The sequence below is a fragment of the Camellia sinensis genome, chromosome 12, assembly GCF_055761805.1.
Source record: "Camellia sinensis isolate YWXY chromosome 12, ASM5576180v1, whole genome shotgun sequence".
In the NCBI taxonomy this organism is placed as follows: Eukaryota; Viridiplantae; Streptophyta; class Magnoliopsida; order Ericales; family Theaceae; genus Camellia; species Camellia sinensis.
In genome coordinates this window covers 29320697-29346142 of record NC_138972.1, presented here as the reverse complement: position 1 = coordinate 29346142, position 25446 = coordinate 29320697, and the positions used below count along the sequence as shown (strand labels likewise).

Here is a 25446-nt window from a genome sequence, read left to right as displayed (position 1 = left end):
ATATTGTGATTTTGGAGTTTTTTGAAGCAAATCTAGGGTTTTGGGTTAAAGATTAAAAGAGTGGTTTCCACAATGGATTCTTGGAAATGTTTGTGGCTTTGGAAATAAAGTTGAGTGGTGATAAAATGGTTGGTTTTGGTACTTGGGTTTGATATTTGAAGAAACAAGGGTTTTTCCCTACTAATGTCAAATGTTAATTTTATATAAATTATGGAATTGGTGTTGGGAATATGAAATTCGATTCAGTGTGATGAGAATGGTGGAGTTGGATATGTATTATCACTCATATCTTGAAAATTTGAAAAGTGTATCTTTAATGAGTTTTAAATATCTGTTTAAAAATATCTGTTTTGGGCTATCGGTGGAGGATAGCTATGATTGTTGTACGAATTGCATGAGAAATAGCGGAATTGAAACTATTTTCTCATTCATTTGCATTGAGCATTATCTCACATTTATGCATTGAAAATATTTATTGTTTTGAGACAAAAGGGATGAATCTGGGAAACATGTATTGTCTCGTTGAAATAAGTTAGCTTGAGTGTCCATGGTGAAAGTCTTAAAAACTGCACGTATACATGGGCACCGATCCCGCGGACGAAATATCCGTAAAATGGCAATAGTAGTGATTGTATAGCTTGCGTTTACATGGGTGTCGGTTCACAATTTTCCGCAGACGAAATTTTCGTGAAAGGTTGTATTTCTTTGAGATTCCCAGAGTGTAATTCATTGCCCTTTTTCTATTGTAAAGGAAATGAATTATGATATTAACATGGCATTGCATGGTTTTGGAAAGAGATATAAAATGTTTTGGCACAAGTATTGCATATGCATCCACTCTATAGCTTTGTTAAGATTCATATACTGTGTTGGATTATCTCTACTGGGCATTGGCTCACCCTATGTGGGAAAACATTTCAGGTGCTGATGATATGCCTCCGCGAAGGTAATAGTTTGGGAGGACTTGGAGCAAGAGTTTCATTTTGTTTATTTTTGTATATGTTTTGTATAGGCCAATGGCCTTTAATTGTATTGGACTTGAATTTCACTTTTGTTGTAACCAAGCACTGTCTTGGAAAGTTGTAAGCCTTTAGGGAACTTATTATCTGTTTTATTCTCATATCTTATCTCTTGTTGTAACATATGCTATAGATTCAAGGTTAGACTTGTGAATGTATATTTGCATATGTTACCCTTTTGTACAAGTAATTGGGATTAATGGAAGATAACTATTTCATCGCATGCTATTACGTAATTAATATTGTTGATGGTTTATTGTAATTATTTCGGGGTGTTATAAAAAATATTGTTGTATACCAAATCTCCTTGATGACAGTGCTTTGCCAAAATTGCTCTCACTATCTTGATCTTCTTAAAAAATTGAATGGACAATGCTTGAAGCCTTCACATTCAATCAAACAATTGGTTTATTAATGATGGAAAACTTCACATAGACTCATGGATCCACACAAGGAACAAATTTTAATGTTGATTGCTTGTTAAATCAACACTAATGGAACTGTTGTTGCTTGTCTATGGCCAATTAAAGAAATCTTCTAAGCTTTGGTAGTAGGCTTCAACTTTCAGTGGCTTTGATACCAGTGATAAAAAACAATTGACGCCATGCCGAAAAAGCTTGAACTATAATGGCACCGTGATATCCAACAACAACAGCAAAATTGAATTGATATTTGAAAAATAAAAGGTTTGCAAAAGCAATAGATAATGGAGAGATATTGAAGATATTGTGCTTGGGTTATAGTGTGTATATTTCATGGCTGGGAATCACACACACTCACAAACACACACACACACACACACACACATATATGTATACAGAAGTATATGTTAGAAACTGTCTTCCTAAAAATCAGATTATGGGGGTTGTTTCATACACCCATATCTATATACATGTTAGAAAGTAGATTCCCTATAAATCAAATTGTGGGGGTTGTTTCACTCACTCAAATCTTCAACCATTTATCCATATTATAACAACACCTTTTTATTAGGAGATAATAACCACACTACCCCCATCCACATGCATATCTCATACTAAGTAGGAAAACACTTAATAGTGGTTTGAACAAATCAAACTACTTATTCAACTAGATCAATCACACCCATTATCTTTTTTGTAAATTAAATACTAAATAATAAAATGTTAGTCTAATATAATAATAAATTAAAACATTATATATGAACAAATTGTTATTAATAAATAAAATATTGAGGGCTATTTGGCCGCTCAATCTAACAAAGAATACACGGGACATGGGAGGACACATGTGGTAGAAACATAAAGAAGGAAGCATAACATTCGAAGCCACATAAAGATCTGAGATGCCGATGAGTAGTTAATATCCAAACGATTACAAGGCAAATTCAAATTCAAACTAAGGAAGGAGCCAAGCATGAAGCCCAGTAGGAAAATGAGAATGTCCCACGAAAAAAAAAAAATTAGTAAAAGCCCGAAAAAAAGAAAAAAGAAAAGAAAATAAAAGAAACCATCAAAACTTCAACACTTCTTTTTATTTCAATTTTAGTCTTGATCTTCCTTCCTAGTAGTAGTCATAACCATAACTTTACATTCTTTATAATTTCATTTTCAATACTTTACTTACTTGCACTTTTATTTCAAAGATATAAAAATAGCAAGGTAATGTACTTTGACTTGTAATTTTGTTATTCAATTAATCAATTACAATTTTTTTCTTCTTTCTTCCTATACTTCTCTTTGCACATTGTTTCTTTACTTGACACTCATTGTAAACGTTCTCTTTAAATAAGAGGGATTATGAGTGACGAGGGCATCGGGAGTGTTGGGGGGGGGGTTAGGGGGGAAGGGTTATCAAAGGTGGTGGGAATGGCGAGGAAATGTGAATGAGGGGTTGGCGATAGTAGGAAGGAGATGACAGTAGTGGCTAGCGACATGTGGTTTGTCAATGGAGCTTGTGTGAGAAGAGATAGATTGAGGAGAACAAGAGAGGAGGAAGAAAAATTTAGGTAAATTCAACTTAAGAGTTAGGGGCCTTTTTCTCCATTTTTTTTGATAAAATAATTCATGTTTTTATAAGTAATTTTATCGTATTTTTTTTTAAATGCATTGAATTTGTAATTGTTTTTTTTTAATGCATTAAATTTAAAGAAAATTGCAAAAACGTGATGTTGCTACAAAAAATATACCAATTCATCAAAAAATTTATAAGTTTAATTTTTAAAATTGATCATATTTTTGTAATTTTTTTAGAAATTTGGACTGAAGTGCAATTTCCCCTTGAATTAATTTTTTTTTATTTTTTATTTTTTTATCCTTTGTTTATAATTTTTCTCAAATTTTGAAATTTATTTTCTATTTCACTATGAAATTAGATGCTAAAAACGACAATTATTTTTTGTATTGAGAACAACTTATCTCCAATTCAAACATCACCGAGGAGCATAGTTGCACTTTGTTGTGCAAAAATCCCATAGAAAACTCAACTACATCAAGATAGTTGATGGTTTTGAATATGGAATAGAAGAACTATGCAAATTATGTAAATACCATATCTGACATAAGCCTACATTCACAGGTAAAGAGAATGATCCACCAGTAAAGAGAACAGTTGCTTCAAAGAGTTACAACGGTGACAAAATAATCTCTCACAACTCATACCACCCAAATACAAGTTCTCTCACTAAACTCAAAGTCACCCCTCTACCTCTAAGAGCGTGTGATAAAATCTCACCAAATTAAGACTTCAAAAAAGCCACCAAGAAACTATGGAAGAACACTAAACAATACTTGCAAGACGACGAAGGTCCACCCAGATCTGAAGTAAAACACTAATTGAAATATTTACAAACAAGATCTACTCAAAACTGATAAATACAAATCTTTCAAGAACAATGAATACTGATCTACCATATGATCACCAAGTAAGGAGAAAACCTCATACAATACCTTTGAAGAGACCCATGGCCTATCTCTCCAAATCCCAAAGAACTTTTGTTAGCTTCCAATAGCTTATGAAAGGAATTAAAAAGTTCAATAGAATGAATGAGAATTTTCACCTATTTATAGCTAAAGAAACCTTCCTAAAACAAAATAGGTTTTTTTTTTTCCAATCCGATCCAATCCAAGTTAATTCAGAAAAACTAACTCTAAAACTTTAGAAAGTCTAAGCCAAATTAAATAGGTTTCTCACAAATCTAATCAATATGAGAGTAAAAAGTAAGCCTAAGAAATCTGAAGCTTTTGGAAGTCTAAACCAAAAACTTTTGGAAATCTAAACTAAGTTAAATAAGTCTCTCACAATATGAGAGTAAAAAACAAATCCAAAATTATTTTAGAGAAAATTGGTGATAAATCCGTATTCTCACCTCTATAAGTCTTTAAGGACAAGAGTGAAACTATTGGGGCCATAAGAACATTTGTTGGCTAAAAAGAAATTTGTTGGTTAAAAAGACATTATTTGTTGAAATTTTTAATTTAACCTATCTGTTCAAATATTTATTTATCTGTTCAATTTTTCAAACATATCTGTTCAAATTTGTATCTATCTGTTGAAAGGCACCAAGTCTATTTTTCATATCTGTTGAAATTCATAAGCCTATTTTTCCCTATCTGTTTAATTTTTTATTTTATTTATTTAAATTGTAATATAAATACACACACACGCACGCACGCACACACACACACACACACACACATATAGAGAGATGAGAGAGACTAATATTTGTTCAAATTTTTTTATCCGTTCAGTTGTCTACCAACTTTCACTCTCTTCTCTACCAATGCGGACGAAATCCACTACGGCCTTCAAGTTTCTTACTACCGCTTTCCGTGGCACCTACCTACAGAAGATATTGTTTCCTTTTTCATCCATTGTCTTCAACACGAACAGATCAAGAAAAAACATGTACTAGGTAATTTTCAACATATATATATATATATATATATCATCTTCTCAATGGCGTCTCCACCTTCTATATTAGTTACCAACGCTCTCAAGCTCGAACAAGACCTCCCGTGAAACTCCTTTCCATCTCGCCGTCCATCTTAACGATGCATTCACTGCTACACTCCCATTGGTTTTGATGCCAATATCTCGCTCTAAAACACCACAGGTTGAAATGCCTTGCAGGAAGTGATGTGTCGTTGTGTAGACACCCCATTTTTGACTGACCTTAAGACTCAGACGTCATCGATTAAGTGCTCGGTGATTGTGCATGTTGTGCTCGTTCCGAGTTTCCGGAACCTTCGGTCGAGTGCCTTGTATTGCTTTCTTTTTGGCTCGGTTTGTGGACCAAGTCTTGTTTCCCTTCCCTAGAGGGAAAAAGTGGTCTGGAGACCACCTTTTTGTGGTCGTAGACCACTTTTCCTGCTTGGAGACTAGTTTTCCATTTCGGAGCCTTTGGCCGCGCGCCTTGTCTCGGGACCGCTTAAGGTTCTCCGTTTGGTGTGGTTTTTGAACCATACCTTGTTGCCTCTGCCTAGAGGGACACTGTGGTCCGGAAGACAACTTTTGATGCTCGTAGACTAGTTTTCGAGTCTCCTGGCCGCACGCCTTGACTCCCGAACTTTCGTCTTACATCCCTTTTGGTTTGGTTTTGGTACAAACCTTGTTTTCCTTGTTTGGAAGGTGGTACAAGGGTGGGAGACCAGTTCTTCCCCTTGGAGACCACTTTTCTTCCTGCCAGCCAATTTTCTGGTCGGCCAACTGGTCTCCTTGGTCTTTGGGCCACCTTTTCTGGTCGGCCACCACACCACTGCCTTGCTTTCATGCTGTAGACCTTCTCCCCCCTTGGCCGACCATTTTTTGTCTTGGGAGACCACTTGTGGTGGTCGGCCGATCGGCTGCTTTCATCACATATTTGGAGATATTTTTAGTATAACTGTGCCAGCTGGAAGGCACAGAAGCCATCCTCCATACACGTGTATGGAGGGATGGCTTTAGGCCAAAAGCTTGTCCAATAAGCTTGTTGCTTGTTCTCTGTAAAAGAGAACCTCCTTATCCCTCCTCTAGGTTCAGAATTTTGTGGCTGGAGTGATAGATACACACTTGTCTCTATATTTCCTTGCTTGCTCTTGTTTTGTGCCTAAAAGTGTAATTTTATCACACTTTAACACACAAACACACACTAAAACACCATCCTTTTGTTGCTGCGACTCTTTGAGGTTGGTTTTGGAGTTTTTGGATTGGTTTGAGCTTAAAGAAGTTGCTGGAGTTGCAGCTTTGAAGGTGTTTATCAAAGGTGAGCTTCTAACCCTTAAATCCATTGATTTTGCTTAACCTTTTAGCTCTATTTGCATGGTGTTTTAGGCTTAACTTCCTACTGCAAAAAGTTCTATTTTTCAATCCTTAACATGTTTGTTTAAGGTCACTTTTGTGTTGGGGGTAGTCTACCCCCTCTTGTGCCTTGTTAGACCTTGTTTTGAACCTTCCTTTTAAGCTATTGGGACCACCTTGTTTTGGCCTTCTCACCACTGAAACTCAGAGGAATTTCAATAGTGGAAATGGTATTTTGAGGTCTCAAATAGGAGAGGGTCATCCCCTCTTCTTGTGTTCTTGAATGCTCGCTTTATTTGCCTCATGTGTGAGCATGTTTGTTAAGCTTATGTTGGCCATGTCTTAGCATGTATTTGGGCTTATTTCAGCATGGCATACAACTGTTTTGACTTGGTTTTGTCACCTCATGCATGCCTTATACACTCGTAGTGTATTTCTCACAAACTAGTCTTGTATGCTTCATGAGGTAGCATGTCTTTCTAGCTTGTTTTGAGTCCATTTCAGCATGTTCTTGGTGTTGTTTTGCCATGATATACCTCTGTTAGGGTTTGGTTTGATGGCCCCTTGCATGCTTCATACACTTGTAGTGTAATTTCATGAACTAGCCTAATGTGTATCATGCTTTAGACCTTCATTCTAGCATGATTTTGGCTTAACTCTAAGAAGCTTTTGTCCATGTTTTAGCATGCTTAAGCTCTGATTTGTGTTGTTTTGGTCATGCATGCCATGCTTTGTATAGCTATAGTGCATTCTAGCTTGTTAGTTTTATGTATTGAGTCCACTAACATGCATTACTTGGACTATTTGAATGATTTGACATCATTTGAAATATGATTTCAATCCATATAGTGTGTTCATACACTTGTATCTTTCACTCTTTCAATGCGTTGGAGGGTTTGCCTTTTATGCCTTAACATGAATCATTGCGTATGCCTTCATGCCTAAGCTTGTGAGCTATCATTTCAATGTGTTTTTAGGGTTATTTTGCCATGTTATAACTCTGATTTTTGTTGGCGAAGCCATCCCATGCTTGGTCTTGGTAGGTGTAGTGTAATCCACCTTATTTGCCTTGCATACATCATGCCTTATGCCCTTTATGCTAGCTTGTTTTAGCTTCCTTTCATACATGTTTTAGAGTCATTTTGGCATGTTCTAGGATTGTTTTGCATTGCCTTGACCACATGCTTCATGTTTTGCATAGTTGTAGTACAAATGCCTATGCTAGCTTCAAGCTTTGGGTACCATAGCATGCTTCATTTGTGTTGTGTACATGATTTGGCATCATTTACCATGGCATTTTAGAGCATGTAGCATTGCCATGTTCCCACTTCATTCACTCTTTAAGTACCTTTGAGTGTTATGCATTGTTGCCTTGTTTGTGGCATAACATGTATGCCATCTTGCCTAAGTCCTTGAGCCCTCATCTTAGCATGTTTTGGTCTTTGTTTAGACCTAATTAAGCTCTGTCCATGGTTGGTTTGTGCATTTGTGCCATGTGTTGCATGTCCCTTTGTATAGTCCTGTTTGCTAGCCTTATGCCTTAAGGACCCTAGCATGCCATGCTTGTATTGGTTGAATGATTTGGCATCATTTCTTGCTTAATTTAAGAGCTTATAGTGTTGTTACACTCCCATGTTTATCACCCCTTGAGCACTCTTGAGAATTATGCTCTTAGGCTTACTTAATGGGCCATTGCATTGAACGTGTTTGTCTTGATCTTCATGCCTAGTTTCATCACCATGGCCACTGATTTGGGCATGATTGAGGTCTGTCCATTTTGGTTTAAGTCCATCAAGCATGTTATGTGAATGTTGTTACATTGCATCATGTTGTTGCATGTTTATGTTGCCTTGTATTGTGTATGTATGTATTAACATTGTTTGCATGTCATTAGCTTTGTTAAGTTGATCATGTCACATTGCATTGAGTATGCCATGTTGTTCTTTGCATTGTGTCTGCCATACTATCTTTTGCATTGAGTATGCCACATAGTTGCATTGTGTTTTGCATGCCTTGCATTGCATGTTTGCATACTTAAGTTGCATTACATATTTGCATGCTTGAGTTGCATTGCATTTGTTTGGATTAGGTGTTAGTCCAAACACGAGGAACGAGGGACGTTTCATACTTATAGTGATGAAACGTGCCTCAATTCTCGGTCGCCGACCCTCTTGATCATACATGATAGAGTTCAAGGCTTTATGTGTTTATGTGTGCATTCATTTCATATTGAATTGTGCAATTTGGCTCCTCGACCATCATGCATCGAGGTGCGTGATTGGTGGCCTGAGAGTCGAGAACTGCACTCCCTTGAGCTTATGAAATGATAAGGAGGGTGGTTGTGCACACATACCTTGCAAATACATTGTCATGCCCTTTCTTGCTCTCTGCTGCAGCAAATTAGAGAAGTGCAGCAAAAAACTGGTCGGCCGACCAGAAAAACTACCTGGCCGACCACTTTTTTTGGTCTGCAGCAATGGAAAGTGGTCAGCTAGTGGCTGGAAACACCCCTAGGTGGTCGGCAGCCCTCCTACAGGTCCCCAAGGTAAGTTGGAAGCTTTTTGGAGCTTGGTGCAATGTTTTGAGAATAGTTGCAAATAGAGGCAAAACAGGGCATCGCGATGGATTTCCGAACAAAGCGACCAGGCATGTATACACTTCTCGCCTCGAGGCTCCTGTTTTACTGCTTTCCTTAGCTAGCTTATGTTTGGTTCTGTACTTATGTAGTTAATGCGTTTAGCTGCTTATTCGTTTTGTAATAGCTAGTTAACTAGGAATAGTTGATTAGCATTGTTTTATAATAATTAGTTTAATTAGCTTCGATTAGCTAGTTAGCTTCTTATTCGGACCCTCCGTTGAGAGGGCTAACTGTTGTAATAAGCGTGCGTGTGTGTTATGCATGTCTTCCAACCCCCATTTCTTTCTCCCTTTTACTTAACCGCTTACGATGGTTATTTTTAGGACACATTTTGATTAGCATCCTTATGCTTGCATGCTTGCATCATTCATCTGTTTTGCATGCACCGGGTTTGGCGCATCATACGAACTGTATTGTATTTCAATTCAAATTTGAATACATGTATCAAGTTGCATTTCATATGCTATCTTAGAATAGCCGTGCCTATCTTAGTTGCACTTTCGCATGTGTTGCATTAGTCATCTTAACATGAACTAGGATCATGCATGATTTCTAACTAGTTTTCTGTTTTGGCTCGGAGTACACTGTGAGTATTTACGCTTTAGCATTCTGCATATGTGTTAATGTTGCAATGAAAACATGCTTGCCATGAGGCTAACTGCTTAAGTGATTGACTGCTTGAATGCCTGTGGGTGAAGGTTGAATTGCTTGAATTGGAACAAATCATTGAAATCCACGACTTAGTCTACTTGCGAGTAGCAAATTTCAAACTGTTTTTAAAACAAAAGAACATGCAATGTTTTGTTCCAACTTAGGCGATCTAGTCTATACTTGTATGCTGTGTGCATCACATTGTAATTCTAGGTTAATAACCGGAATAAGAACACATATGTTTTCAAAAACAAAATATCATGCTTAGTACAGGGCGATCTTTGATCGGGCGAGCGGGGGTGCTCATTGCATGACCTTCCCCTCTCGTACCCAAGTTCCCGAGCCGAGGCAACTTTGGTGATGTCGGACATGTGGCCTTAGGCACAAGTCAGGGTTTCCTAAATTTTTTCCAAAATAAAACATTTAGGTGGCGACTTTGTATCTGAAAAAGTAGTCCATGTTTGGCACTTCTTTATTAAAATTAGTTTTCCAAAACGATTTGTCGGATTTGGACTCTTTGGTGATTTATCAGTCTTGCATTGCATTTTGCGAGATTAGATTCAGAACCATGACATTGAGTCCGAACTGTAGTAGCCTCAGAACAAAAGGAATTCGCGCCCTCGCGGTGCGAAGCCGCGGAGTTCTCGGGGGCGGTCTACACGTTGGTGCTCCGACGTTGCCATGGTGCTCTTCCAAAGATATGAACTTCATAGAGTTTCTGTCTCTAACTTCCATGGACATGAACTTCGGAGTCATGGTGGTGATAGTGGAAGTCATGGCTGGAGTAGTTAGAGGAAAATGTGAAGAAGCCTTAAGGGAAGTGGAACGTGAGTCAATGCTTTCATGGATAGTGTCGGAGACACTGAAGGAGTTTCTAACTAGATCTATCAAACCAGGGACGAATTCAGGATTAAGTCTTTGGGGGGCTACTCTATAGTTTAAAAATTGGGGGGGAGGGATACTCTATATAATTTTAAAATTATCTACAAAAAATTTGGGAGTGCGAACTCCTATAATTTTAAGTTATTTTCAAATTTCTAATATAATATATGATATTTTCCAAATTTATGGGGGTGCGGCTACCCCCTAGCCCCCTGGATTCATCATTGCATCAAACCCAGTGAGTCTCCATCGAAATATCTGTCATGCTTAACTGCCGCGACAATCCTTACCATAAAACTCCTCTCCACCTCGCCATCCATCTCAACGATGCATTCGCCACGACATTCTTGTCGGCTCCAGCGCTGATATCTCACCCATTCTCTTCCTAGTTCACTATCGTTCCCAATCGAATAATCGGTTGTCTGTGTACTATAGCAGATGAGGCATTTGCTTGAACTTTTAACTTTGTTTGTGGGCATTGGATAGTCCCTATGGTATTTCATGTGAGAGAGAGAGAGAGAGAGAGAGAGAGAGAAAGAGACCCAGAGGAAACCTATGAACCCAGAAAGAGAGAGGAGAAAGAGAGAAAGATGGTTTTCAGTATGAAGAGTGTATTTGAATAGATAGACACACATAAATTCAAATAAATATGAAAGTGCACAGATTGTCCTTATAAACATGAGATTGTCCTTATGATCAAAACAAAAAGACGCTTAGATCTATAGCCTTACAAATTTATAAATAGGACCTATGACTTGAGTATCCTTAATCTTATTTCAATTAAAAAATAGAATATGAAATTGAGAATGAACTGTTGGAAATTGGGTTAGGTCTAGAACCCGGACCTAATTAGGTCGCCCATGGTGGCATGACCCAATTAGGAGAGATCCAAATAATCTTAATAGATTATATTTGAAGATATGAGATCATCTTGATATGGGATAATCTTAATATGGATAATTGTCAATATATTAGATGGTAATTATTAATTAGATATTGTTAATACGAGATAGACATTATCTGGGATAATACATCTATCTTATGGGTCTCCTAACTCTCTTATATAAATAGAACTTGGGTTCTATATTTAAAACAACAAAAACTATATGTTCTCTTCCCATAAACCATTCGGCCTTTGTACTATGAATAATGTAGGTAGTTCTCTTGTAGTTCTACTCCACTGTTGGGAATTATTCAAAGACATCAATGGAGGCACGTGATTCACCCACATGATCATGGATTCAGTTTGAGCGTAAAAAGTATGCCTGAATCCGTTTATTTCCGTTGTGTATATAGTATACTAATTTCTACGTTGGTATTAGAGCCATTGTTGGGTGTTTTCGTACTATTTGTGCATGAATATGTGTATAGATATGATTTGTGCATAAAATTGATGTTTTTCGAACCATCTATGATCGTCTTGAATTTCATATATATTGTAGTCTATATTATTTAGATCATATCTGCAAAGTTTTTGCAAAAATCGGACGGCCGGATTTGAGAAAAATAAGATTTATATCAAATTTTCGTAACTTTGATTGCATGATGGTTTTATATGTTTTGTTTTTATGTTGTGAAAATTATATATTCAAAATCCTTCTTTCGAGACCTTTGAAACGGTATATTATGGGACTGATTTTGACTTACAGTTGAGGAGAAAACTCAAACCATAATTTTAGGCGAGAGTTGAAGCAAACGGAGAAAAAGACGAATTTGCTGACGTTATCTACGCGGTTTGACTTGACACTGACTAATGCGCTGACATCATTTGCTTTGGTAAGCGGTGACGTAGGAGCTGAAAATTTTAAGGCTCTGTTTGTCTGTTTTAAATTTAAAAATTACGTTAGTTGCTTCTATATTATTCGATATAATTCTGATTGAAGCATGACTTATACCGTTGGACTCGTAATTATATATATTTTTTTACAATTTGTTAAAGTTTTAGAATTTTATGAAAAATAATATATTTTTCATTAATAAATAATTCAATATTTTTACGTTAAATTGCTCTTGGGATAGCATGACTTGAATTCTGGAGTTGAAATTTTTACAGTAGACTGTTGCTGTGTGATCTTAGTTCCTGGTATGATTTTTGTCTTTTTTTTTTTTTTTTTTTTTTTTTTTTTTTTTTTCAGATTCTGTAATATTTATTTCTGATTTTTTGTGTAATTATTAATTACTTGTAATTTTAGAAAATTTTAGAAAATTGCAGAAATTATAGAAATATGTTATGGAATTATTTAAATATTATATACAACATATTAAGTTCTTTTAAATGATTAGAACTTGTAGTATGTTGTTTTTTTAAATAGTATGCTTTATTTATATTGGTGAACTTTAATTCTATGATTAAATATTCTAACATATTTTCTTTTATGAATTCAAATTGAGATGCTATTGTATGGAATTAATATTTTATCATGCTTTAGACATGCCATAGTTAGTGAGAGGCTGTTCGGTGGAGAGAAATCTTTGTAGATTTACTCTCGAAAACTAATATTTTGTACATGAATTAAATTAAATTTTGGATAATTGTCACTTGTGGCGCAAGACATGATTATAAGCATAGAGAATATTCGATCTTCAGACTTGTGTAATTTTGTCACTATTTAATTTAGATTTTTGCGACAAAATTATATTATGATATGCTAATCAAATTAATCTCAATGCGTATTTCCCCCCCTCTAAATTGACTTAGCTTATGAAGTTAATTTGGTTGACCTAGGCTCAGTAGAGATGTTTAAATGTGAACTACGTAATCCTATTCTTTAGATATATAGAAAGTTTTGGAGACTTTAGGTCAAACCTTAATTGAGCCAAAGTGAGTAAATATTACTTAATGTCGTCGTGGTTTTGTTGCCTTGTTTAGCGCAATAAAAATTGATGTGTGCGTTATGATTAACAACATGCTAAGTTATTTTCATTGGCGAGTTTGGAGTTGCTAAACTAGTAAGTCCTCAATAGATCTGTATATGATCCTGACTATTGAGCTGCGCGGATGGACTTTGTAATTTGACTTGTAATAATGTTGCATCATTGGATGAAGCAACATCCAAGAGTCACGTCATCTAAGAAATGCAAGCTTAAATGAGTTAGTCATTAAGTATTAGATGAGTAGCCAGTATGAGCAGTGTTTTGCTCTCTACCCAACTGATGGGAGTGAATGAAGCATAAAAATTTCATGCACTATGATACTGTGCGTTGGAAGAATCACTTAAAGTTAAAAGATTAACGCTTAGAAGTTGCAAAAATCTATTAACACTAAGTGAGAAGATTAGCTCCTAGTGGCTGCAAAATCTATTATTAGCATTGCCAACTTGTCTAAGTCTTGAGATTTACTATTTCCACACTTAAGTGTGAGACATGTGAAGGTTCTTCTTTGTATGATTCCTTAGCTAGGCTAACACTTTTGAATGGCATTTACCACCAAGCACAAAAGTTGCAACATAGTAACGAAAAGGTCAAAGCTGACAAGGTTGTTATGACTCTAAGAATTTGACGCATCACTTGTGAGAGTATTGTGTTGAATTAGCCTCTTTAGCCTAATTAGCGCTTAAGTTGCTTTAAGAGCTATCATAGATTGATAGCTTATTCTCTCCCTCTTGTGGATAGTAGAATTAATTGCAACAAACTATGAAACAAGAAATAGAGATGGCAAGAGGAGTATCGTTATGTTTCAATTAGATGCAGTAAAGAAAAAATTGACTTGAAAGTGCAGGGGATTAACACTTACTAGTTAAATTTGCGACTTAGGCGCACTTGATATCTACATGATATCATTTTATGATCTAGTGAACATTATTTAGTCATGAGTCATTACCTAGTTGGGCCTAAACCTTTACACTTGTCTTTGAGAATTCACACATTAGAATGATTGGAATTAGTTTATGACATTGGTCATAAACCAGTAGCTTGTTGTATTTAATCACATTAATGAGAAGATGACATGTATGGTTTGAATAGGCCCTCTCGGGCCCACTCACTTGTGGTATCTTTCTCTAATGTGAATGTGTAATTTTGTTCGCAATGGTTGCGCAAAAGTAAGTAGGAAAGCCGTAGAAAGACATCTGTATTAGTGCATTTAGTCCACTATGATATTTGTGATTGGATATGTGTAAGGGTATGATAGTCAGCCCTAATCTCGACACATTTATAGATTATAATACGCATCTTTGTCAAGACTATTTGATCTCCCATAAGTCAAAATTTTTGAGATGATTTTTGACATTGCACATATGAGGTCGAAATCAATTAGATAAGAGCTTTCGTGCTTTTAGTTTTGACCGAGGTGGCGAGTATCTATTTAAGTTATTTTTTAGAAAACTCTGTGAAGAGAAATGGATGTTTAAAAAATTGATTATTCCTAGTACTCAGCAATAGAATGGTGTAGTAGAGATAATGAATTAAGTATTGTTTATGTTAGGTGGATGATGGCGCAAAATGTTTCCCAATTGGGAATTGCACTTTAATTTGTTGCCTATACCCCTAAGCAAGTAATGGGTTAGCAGATAGCCATTTGTAGGCAATTTGTAACCATCAAGCAGCTTATCTTTATTTTACTTCTCATAAGGTTGCGAAGTTAAGACTTAGAGTTCTATGGTGCATTATTGTATGTTGTCTTGTAAATGCTAAGGGTTATGTGGCACATTATTGTATGCTATCATGTAAACCCTCGAGGTTATGTGCTTATAGGTGAGCAGCTTTGTAGGAGTGTAACTAAGTCACATAAAGTTTTTTTTAGTAAACTTGGCGCAAATAGAGTTTTGGAACTATATAAGATAGAGAATTTTAAGTATGGCGCTTTATGTAGCCTAGTTGAGAATGGAAAGAAATTTTCAATATCCTAGGAACAGTGGGAGCGGCGTGCCTACTAGTGAATTACTCTATTAGAGAAGAAAACTCTACATTCTTAGTTGCGTGGTAGCGAATGTGGAAATTTTCGACGTTATCACTGGGTGATTGAGAAGGAAACATTCATGATTGCTCCACAAGATGATAAAGAGCCTAGGATAATTCTAAAGGCTCTAAGTCCCCATTTTTTTTAGAAAACTGGATCAGTTGTAACGCCCTCAAAATAATACAAGATAAACCCACATTCTTGACATGCATAGACATAAGAGGATAAAGCATATTTCTATTTATCAGAGTATTCATTACAAAAGTATGATATGTTGACATCAAAAGTAAATTGTCTTACGGGCTTACACCTTTCCAAGTCAACACTTGGTTACAAAGAAGAGAGTACTAACTCAAAACGCAAAATAAGCCATTGGCTTGATTTACACACAAAATAATCACAAAAAGGAAGCATTCAGCTTCGACAACCTCCCAAGCAACATCCTTGGAGGTGGCATATCACCTGGACCTGAAAATGATGTCCCATATAGGGTGAGCCAACGCCCAGTAGAGATATACTAAACATAATATGAGCAATAACTAAAACATTGGCATGTTGATAAATGTTTAACTCATATAAACCAACATACAGCACAATCCAAATCCATGACAAGTATGTCCATGATCCTTTCCAATATCAACAATTTAAATGAGATTATAACTCATAATAAAACACTTCCATACTTCACAATTCTCATGAGATAACAACTCATATTAAAACACTTCATACTTCATAAATGATACATAGATTTGCTGTATCAATGGAGTCCATCCCCTATCTCCTCCCAAATAAAATCCGGTTTTGGAGTCCATCCCCCATCTCCTCCCACACAATACAATGTATATAAACAATTATCATATACACGATCAATCAATACACAAATTCGATGTATTATTTCAACCGTCATATTCAATGACATATTCAACCGATTAGTTTTATTTCACCTAATCATCATGCAGTGTCTACAACAATCAATAAGCTCATTTTAAGACCCAAGATATACATATATTGGTCAAAATAGCAAAACCCCTCTTTGTTCAAGGTGAAACCCTAACACCCAAAATCACCCAACTTCAACATTAAATCAAAATGACCAAAAGTTTATGTCAAAGATCATAAAAATGAGTAGTTATCCCTACCTCAAATAGGGAGACCAAATGGAGAAGATGAAGGATTTTGAAGCCAATAATTTTCGAATCAAAATGAAGAGCAAGCCATCCCTTCCTCTTCCTCTCAAGATTTCTCTTTTGTTCTCCTTCCTCTCCTTTAGTCGAATGTGTGTGTGTGTGAGAGTGTTACTAGTGTTTGCCATGCTAGGGAATGGTGATATTTATAGGCAAATCTAGTGTATAGAAGCCCACTGGTTAGAATTGAAAAGTCAATTTAGGATTTATTGGTTCATTAAAGCCCACTAATAAATACTAGTTGGATTATGAAAAGACACTAGTTGGATTATGAAAAGACACTAGTTGTCATTAAATGAACATTAATAAGGATATTAAATGAACCACTAATAAGGATATTAAATGAACAAGTTTGTCATAAAAGCCTACTAATTGGAATTTGAAAGGACAAGTTTGAATATGAATGGACCATTATGAAAATTTAATGGACACTAACCCTTCGTTTCCAACCACAATCAACTTGTTTTCCCAAACACACCCAACCTGTTTCAAACCTGCCCAACACGACCCAAGACTCATATACAAAGAGTAAAGGATGAAAACAAGAATAAGACAACAACACATCCACGGAACCGAGTCCGAAATACAATTAAACAATGAAGGGAAAATCGGGATCGCTATATCAATGTTGCGCATTTTAAGACAATATCTTTGAGGATTAACCATTTCTACAATTTGATTGACTTTTCACTATGACGCGAAACTGTTCTAAAGTTATGCGCGATTTGGATAGTCATCTTTTGAGGCATAAGGCTCACTAGATATCAAAAAGTCGCACCATTGGAGAAGGTGTAGACCATGAGAAGACTTTCTCCTGGCAAGTGAGGTTACTTTGACTTAGGCTATGATTGACATAAGTTCGGAACTTTACCTTGTGGACATTGTGACCCAACTTCTCGTTGGAGAATTAGATAAATAGATTTGTAGGGATTTATCTTATGATTTTATGGCGAAAAGTTATCCAAATAATAGTTCTTAGATTTCATCGAGCCATAATGGGCTAACGATGATCGATGAAGACTATTAAGGCATGATCAATGGTCCAAAAGAAGTTTTTCCTTACTTAGTCATTATGAGTCAGGAATTTATAGGGTTGTCGCCACCTAGGGTTGGTAGTCCTCTGTTTTAGACATGATGGACATGAGTGATGTAATTTATATGCTCGGATGTACGATCCTTAGGGATTGTTCTGGGAGAATTCTCGGTTTGTCTTTGATGACTTACATAAAGAATATCTTAGAATGATTCTAGATGCAAAATTACAAACCCATTGACTTACCTATTGGTAAAAGCTAGAGTCTCAGCTATTGAGTGAATCCTTAGATTGTCTCTGGGAGAAATAAATGATCTATATTCCTTGATCGTTTTGTTGTGGGAGCCTAAAGTACGCTATGCGGGCGTATTCGGCATGATGAGTGTTATCTTTGGTAAATGGTCAACTGAGTAGTTTAGACCTTGACCTTGCTTATTAGACTATGGATAGGATGCTTTACTGGTAGTGTATAAATTTGCCCTTTGTAAGATTCAATGCGCTTGTTGGGCGCATCTTGAATAAACGCAAATTGGTCACCAAAATATATTTGGAAAGGTAAATGAGTAAGTAGTGATCTTGAACCACTTCATGTAAAGCGCACATGGTGGATTCTGTTGTATATGCTTATCGTAAGAGGTGCCAATAGGGCTTATGTTTGGAATCCAGAATTGCACAGACTGTGATTGTGTTTTTTCAATTGATCACTTATTTTTTTGTGAGATTATGGGATATTGATGCTGTTATGGTTTGTGTCATAATGATTAGCAGATGATGATGCTAACAGGTAAGATTGACTCACTTACATGAGCAATTGTCCTTGGCGCTTGGGAGCGATCAAGGACGAGACTAGTAGTTTATTTTTTTTGGAGCCACAAGAGGCTTAAATTATCCACTATGCATGTCGCCTTGGTTACAACCTAGATAAGGTCGTATTAATGACTAAACATGGATGTTAGTACCCATTTTTCATGTTGTGCCTGTTATGATTAGCTAGATGCGAGATCTCATTTGGTACTTGGAAGGTGAGCAAATAGAGAATTCAGGTTAGATGCTAGAAAGCGACTTGACTAAGATCTGTACGGTGTATCGAGTGTGACGTCACTCTTTGGAAGAGTTACTCCACCATAGCATGTATTCATACTACATGTGCTTGGTGACCGAGTAATGGGGTGAGAGAATGGATCCCTGTTTTCTTACCGTGTGAGTCTTACGTGTCATTATTGATATGACTTTCACTTATGTACCCTTTTGTGACTTTTGACTATGTCATAAGGTAAAGGGTTGATATTCTGCTACTCTAGTATGTTGCCTGTGGTCATGTATGATTCGGTCTTATGAGACATCACTGAGAAAGCAGTCAATCCTAAACTAAATGGCATGAGGGCGAATGGAAGATCATCTAGTATTACACCACTGTTATATATTCACTCTCGGCAACTCACATTGCTCTGTATGAGAGGCGGATTGAGTCTGAATATATTGCAAGAATTGAGAGGGTCATACATGCTCATTTTGAGGGATTAGAGATGTTTTTTGGACCGATGTACTTAGATGGGTTTGGGGTATATGAGATACAAAAGGCGCGGTGTCATGTTAGTGCATGTTCAAGTGAGAGATGTTGGAAATTGGGCCAGGTTTAGAACCCGGACTCAATTGGGTCGCCCATGGTGGCATGATCCGATTAGGAGAGATCCAAATAATCTTAATAGATTATATTTCAAGATATGAGATAATCTTGATATGAGATAATCTTGACATGAATAATTGTCAATATATTAAATGATAATTATTAATTAGATATTGTTGATATGAGATAGATATTATCTAGGATAATACATCTATCTTATGCGTCTCTTAATTCTCTTATATAAACAGAATTTGGGTTCTGTATTTGAAACAACAAAAATTGTGCGCTTTTTTTCCATAAACCATTTCGTCTTTGTACTGTAAATAGTGTGGATAGTTCTCTAGCAGTTCTACTCCACTGTTTGAAATTATTTGAAAATATCAATGGAGGCACATGATTCACCCGCATGATAAATGGATTCAATTTGAATGTAAAAAATATGTCCGAATTCATTTATTTCCGCTATTTATATATAGTATACTAAATTCTACATGAACAATGGTCCAATAATTTAACATATTTTTATAAATTAAATGTTTAAAATTTGTAACTTATTGTATATTGCGTAGTTTTTTTTTTTATTTTTTTTTCTTCCTTTTCATCAAATACTGTAAATAAGTATACAACATAAAAAATATTTATTTAAAAAATAAAATAAAAAAAGATACCGACATAGGAGCATCTGGATTGGATGTTTAGTTGGCAAAAATTATAATACGTAGGAAGATGACTGAGATTCCTAATTAATTGTCACTATTAATGATGTGACAATGGTGTCACCACTACCACAACATTATTGTGTTTGTTTTTTTTAAAAAAAAAATTAAGGTCAAGTTTGAGAAGACTAAATAAGTGTACTTTTTGTCTTTTTGGACTAAAAAATTGAGATTGAAAATATGGATGTTTGAGTTAACTTTTTGACTTTTTATGGAAAAATGTGTAATAAAAAATTGTAAAAATTGGTTTGTAGAGGAAAATTTGAATTGGGAGTTGTGCAGCCGTAATTGTTGACTTTTGGTGAATAATATTAACTTTTTAACTTTTTGAATAACTTTTTGACTTTTTGACTTATTTGGGACTTCCCAAACTTAGCCTAAATATCACATCAATAATAATTATTTTAGAACATCGATTTCTAGTATTGCCCTAGCGTGTAAGTGGAAAAAATCTTTGCGGTGTTTGACTTGAAACACATTTGTCTTGGAAAAAAAATAAAAAATAAAAAGCACACTGTAAGTGGCGTGAAATATTACTGAAAAAGTCCACAAAATAACCTCTCCCAGTTCGGACCGTTTCGTATTTTTGTCCAAAATGAAAACAGACGAGAGAGGGAAATTTGATGACTGGCGGAGTTTACTACTTTTTGTCATTTTGTTTCTCAGACAATCTTAAAATTTGTTTCATACTCTCTGTGTCTCTCTCAGTGCCATCACCACCACCAACACCCACCGCTACGTATCACTACCACCGCTACGGCACCACCTCTCTCTCTCTCTCACTGTCTAAAACCCCATCCATATCCATCCATCCATCCAATCATATATAATATAGATAGACAGATAGATAGATATCAACAACTTCCCTTTCATCTCAATGCACACACTTCTCATTGTCTCTCTCTCTACTAGTTCTTACTGATTCAGATTCCTACTTCACAAACCTGAGGCTGAGGAGCTCGCACTTATTTTACCCACTGTCACTCTTTCTCTCTCTCTCTCTCTCTCTCTCTCTCAGTTTTGAAGATTATACTTTGGTTGCTTCGACTAGAAGATTTCATTCCCAACTGCTTAGAAAACAAGCAATTTCCCTGAAAAAGACTGTCGAATTTTCCTGGAAAAAGTTTGAGGAATGTATGGTGATTCTCGAGCATTAGTTGATGACCCCAACTGCTATATTTTCTTGCGATTCGAACTCTAAACGAAAACAGTAGAGAACCGTTGTTGAACACAGATATGAACCATCAAGACGAGTATAGACAATACAACAATAGTCATCATCAACAGTCCGATTCCAATTCTGGGTTGTTGAGGTTTCGCTCTGCTCCCAGCTCTCTCCTTTCCAAGTTCACCAATGTTGGTACTGATTCCAGTGAAAAGGGTCCGATGAATAATCAGTGTTCGAGCCCTGAAGCTCAAAGGCTGACCCATTTGACTTCCCAAAGTCTTTTTCAAGATTTGGAAGAGATCAAACCTCTGGCAATTAATGGGTTCTCTGTGACTTCACAATTGCCTCCTCAGTACCCGAGACATACTTCAGGAACCCAATTGGCTGCCATGGATAACACTAGCTCCTACGGAGTGGTCGGTTCAATTGGTTCTTCCAGTCTTATGCGGCAAACTAGTTCCCCTGCTGGGCTCTTCTCTCACCTCACTGCTCAAAATGGTACTGTTCAAGTTCTTGTGCTTTGGTTCATTCTTGTTTAATGTTTCTAACATGGTTTTAGCACTCGCAGATTCAATGTGTTTCTAAGATTTGAACGTTCCGCTTTGCTCAATCTGAAAGATTTGCTTGTCTAGGCCTTAAATTACTTTAATGTTGTTCTATTTCATTTACTTATGCTTTTGGGGCGCATCTTTTTTTTTTCACTCGTGACAAAATACTTTCATCTGAATGACAGCAATAAGAAAACAAGGCTTGGTCTGATAGATGAGGTGCTCATTTACTAGTGTGATGCCCGGATTCGAGTTTCACAGTTGTGTAATGCAGCTTTCTCCTCTTCTATTCCCCTCCTATTGATTGTTTAAAAGAAATAAAAATAAAATGACTACATGCGATCTGATTAAATATAGCTGGTTGATATCAGTGCCAAAGAGATTAAATATGAAATTGACTTTATTGAGAATTTTTTTGCAATAATGGAATATGGGTGCTAGATTATTGATTTAGATGCTTAATTGAATGGGACTAGTTTCTTATACTTGTGGTTCAGAAAATGAATGAAGGCGAAACAGAGTTTTATAACTTTTTTTTAAAAGCAATACTAATCATAGAGGCCTAGCTTGGGATAGCTTTCACGCTCTTGAGCAAATGAGCTTTGCCGAAGTATTCCCACAGCAGATAGACTTCTAATGATCAGTTGGTAGAATATATATTCTGATAATTTCACAGCAAATTCGCAGGCTATGCGGCTCTAAGAGGTCTTGGAAATTACAGAATAGGGAATGGTACTAATGGAGATGTAGTAAGTCCTTCAAGCAGGTTGAGAGGTCTGATGAATTTCTCATCTGGAATGCCATCTTCATTAGGTATGCTGTCTCAGATCTCTGAAATCGATAATGAAAGCGTCGAGGGGAGCTGCCACGAAGACATAAAACTCGGAAATGGCAGCAGGGATCCTCAATTTTACAGCCCCGGATATGCATTTGGTTCTTGGAATGATTCTTCACATATTCATGATAATTTCTCTGTGCTGAAAAGGGACCTGGATAATGATGAAAAGTTATTTACTGGGATTCAGGTAACCATTTGGCAACTCATATGCATTCATTAATCATCATTTAATTGCTTGTTTGAATTGAATTTCTCTCTAAGTTGTCGTCTTGTCTATAATCAGAATGGAGAGCTTGAAAATCGTATGCATATTTTGTCACATCACTTAAGTTTACCAAAGACCTCAGCTGAAATGGCTAACATGGAAAAGTTACTGCACTTCCAAGAGACTGTTCCTTGTAAGGTTCGAGCAAAGCGAGGTTGTGCCACTCATCCACGAAGTATTGCTGAGAGGGTAGATTATTTTGTTTTATCTTATTTTTCTGTTCATTTTAAAGTACTTCTATAGTTTTGCTGATCCAAGTTTTTGTTGATCAGACAATCCAAATTATCTCTATGGTTACCACAGTAATTAAATTGTTTTTGTTTATACTATAGTCTGATACAACCCACACCCTCTTCATATTAGAGTAAGATATATTTGTCATTTAAATAGGTTGAAAGATATGAATGGAAGTGAAAGTAACAGAAAGTGAGTTGAAAGAAAGGAAAATTTGAGAGTATGCAATTGGTTAAGGTGAGAGGTTATAACAAATAGGAAATTTTTTTTGTGTTTGTTGTTGGAAATTGAAAACCAAGACCATGCTGATATGAGCTGTAAGATGAGTTTAATTGCATTTTCTATTGTTCTCAAGCAAAACAAACGCCCAAAAAAAAAACAAAGAGTTTAATTTTTTTTTTCTCTTTCCCTCACTTTTCACCACTTTCATTCTAACTAAACTAAGCCTATGTTGTATGTCACAGGTGAGGAGAACCCGGATCAGTGAAAGAATGAGGAAACTACAAGAGCTTGTCCCAAACATGGACAAGGTAGGATTAAAATAATTTATACACTTCATCCTCTGGTCTTAAATTTCGAAACTCAAGTAATCTTTCTGTTTCTTGTAATTGGCATTGACAGCAAACAAACACAGCAGACATGTTGGATTTGGCTGTTGAGTACATAAAAGAACTACAAAAACAGTACAAGGTATTGTAGAAGAAGAACCAAATATTATCTTCATTAGAAATCTTTTGATCTGTGCTTGATCACTGTTTTCGTTTAAAATTTTCAGATACTCAGCGAAAATCGGGCAAACTGCAAGTGTTCGAGTCTGCAGAAACCACTCCCAAATCTGTCGGCTTGATTGGCTTCTGTACAGAAAATAGAGGATGTACAAGTGGAAACAAACCATAGCACCTAATCCCTTCTGCACCGGAGTATTACTAAAGCTTTTTTTTTTTTTTTAATAATTATTATAATAATTAAATACTTAAATTAAATGGGTATGAATAGTAGAAGGGCTGCTAGAATGGCCAAGATATAGATCCTGTAAGCTAACCAAAGTTTGCTTACAAGATTGAGGGGGGAAAATAGACAAACTGTATAGGACATGTTGTAATAATACTTTCCTTGCTATATGTAATTTGTTTTGTCTTGTTGAATAAGAATTTTATACACAGCCAAGATCCTAGGAGTTAAAGTAGGATGGTTTTACCCAAACTACTAACATTGGATTTGCGTTGTGTTCACTTGTTAAAACTTGGTTGGAGTTGGATTTGGCTAGGATTCATAAGCATGCATACCTTATAAAAAAACCAAGTTATTAGTTAGGCTCATTAAAACTAATTTTAAATCAGTTCGAAAGATAAACAAATTAAACTTGAATTTATCATGAAACTTGTTAAATTTTTAAGTTTTGTAATTTCCATTTGTTAATGACTCGAAAAGTAAACAAATCAAACATAAATACCTATTAAAATTGGTTAAGTTTTTAAGTTCATCTTTAACAACTTACTACACAGCTCGAATGGAATCGAATGGGGAAAATGTATATTAATTTCCAGCAAAATGTCCTGCTTCAGAGCGAAGCAATCAAGCCATTAATGGAGTGGAATTATTGAGGGAAGTTATAAGTCTCAGAAATGGTAGGCCACAAGCTTTAAAACCTCCAACGACATGGATGATCGTAGTCCTTTGTCTGTCTCTATTTATAGTAAATGAACCTTATCCATTTCTCTCTTTCTCTGATGACCGCATTGAATGCAGCAGCACCCTAGTATTTGCCAATAGTAGCAAAAGGGGTTAGTTATGCGTATATCACTGTTTTGGCCAAAAATCAATCTTATAATAATGACTTCTGAGGAGCAGTATCGGACATATTTTAATGAAAGTTTATGGGTATATTTGATTCTTTTATAGTTTTAATTCATATTAGACCATCTCCAACGGTTCACCAAACTTGATATCAAATTTAAATTTTGATGAAAAAGATACTGTTTGGTGCTCCAACGGTTGCACCAAATCGATATCAAAATGAGATTTCACCAAACGATTCATCAAACTGAGGACAGGTTTCGCATTTCACCAAAACACTGTACATGACCGTTGGGAGAGACGAACCGGTCGACCAGCCGGTTGACCAACTGGTTGTCCATGAAAAAGTTCAAACAGTTCAACATTTCTGGTTCAAAAATTCAAAAAAAAAAAAAAAATTTTTTTGGCTTACCGGTCGACCAACCGGTTGTCCCGGAAAGAGTTCAAACAGTTCAACATTTCTGGTTCAAACAATTCAAAAAAAAAAAAAAAAAAATTTTCCCCTTACCGGTCGACCAACCGGTTGTCCCGGGACAGATTTGATAAAAGGTGAACCGTTGGAGCATCTGGTACCAAATTGGGAAAATGGTGATTTTTTTACTCAGATTTGGTGAAAAGTTTGGTGAACCGTTGGAGATGCTCTTATGTGTAATCTTATTTTTATTAATAACTTGTTAGTATATAGATGTGTGA

The 25446-nt window shown here is 35.9% G+C and overlaps 1 protein-coding gene across 2 annotated transcripts; it reads left to right on the top strand.

The window, feature by feature from the left end:
- The first annotated feature begins 20495 nt into the window (after positions 1–20495).
- On the top strand, positions 20496–24118 carry FBH4 (basic helix-loop-helix (bHLH) DNA-binding superfamily protein). 2 transcript variants are annotated; one of them, XM_028242189.2, is made up of 6 exons: positions 20496–21569; positions 22433–22644; positions 22741–22911; positions 23421–23486; positions 23578–23646; positions 23732–24118. In XM_028242189.2, exons 1-6 carry the CDS (start codon positions 21140–21142, stop codon positions 23801–23803), a joined length of 1020 nt encoding a protein of 339 aa, XP_028097990.1. In that variant the 5' UTR covers positions 20496–21139; the 3' UTR covers positions 23804–24118. The 2 variants fall into 2 exon arrangements, with proteins under 2 accessions (XP_028097990.1, XP_028097989.1); XM_028242188.2 differs by having other exon boundaries at positions 20497–21569; positions 22307–22644.
- Positions 24119–25446: the final 1328 nt, after the last annotated feature.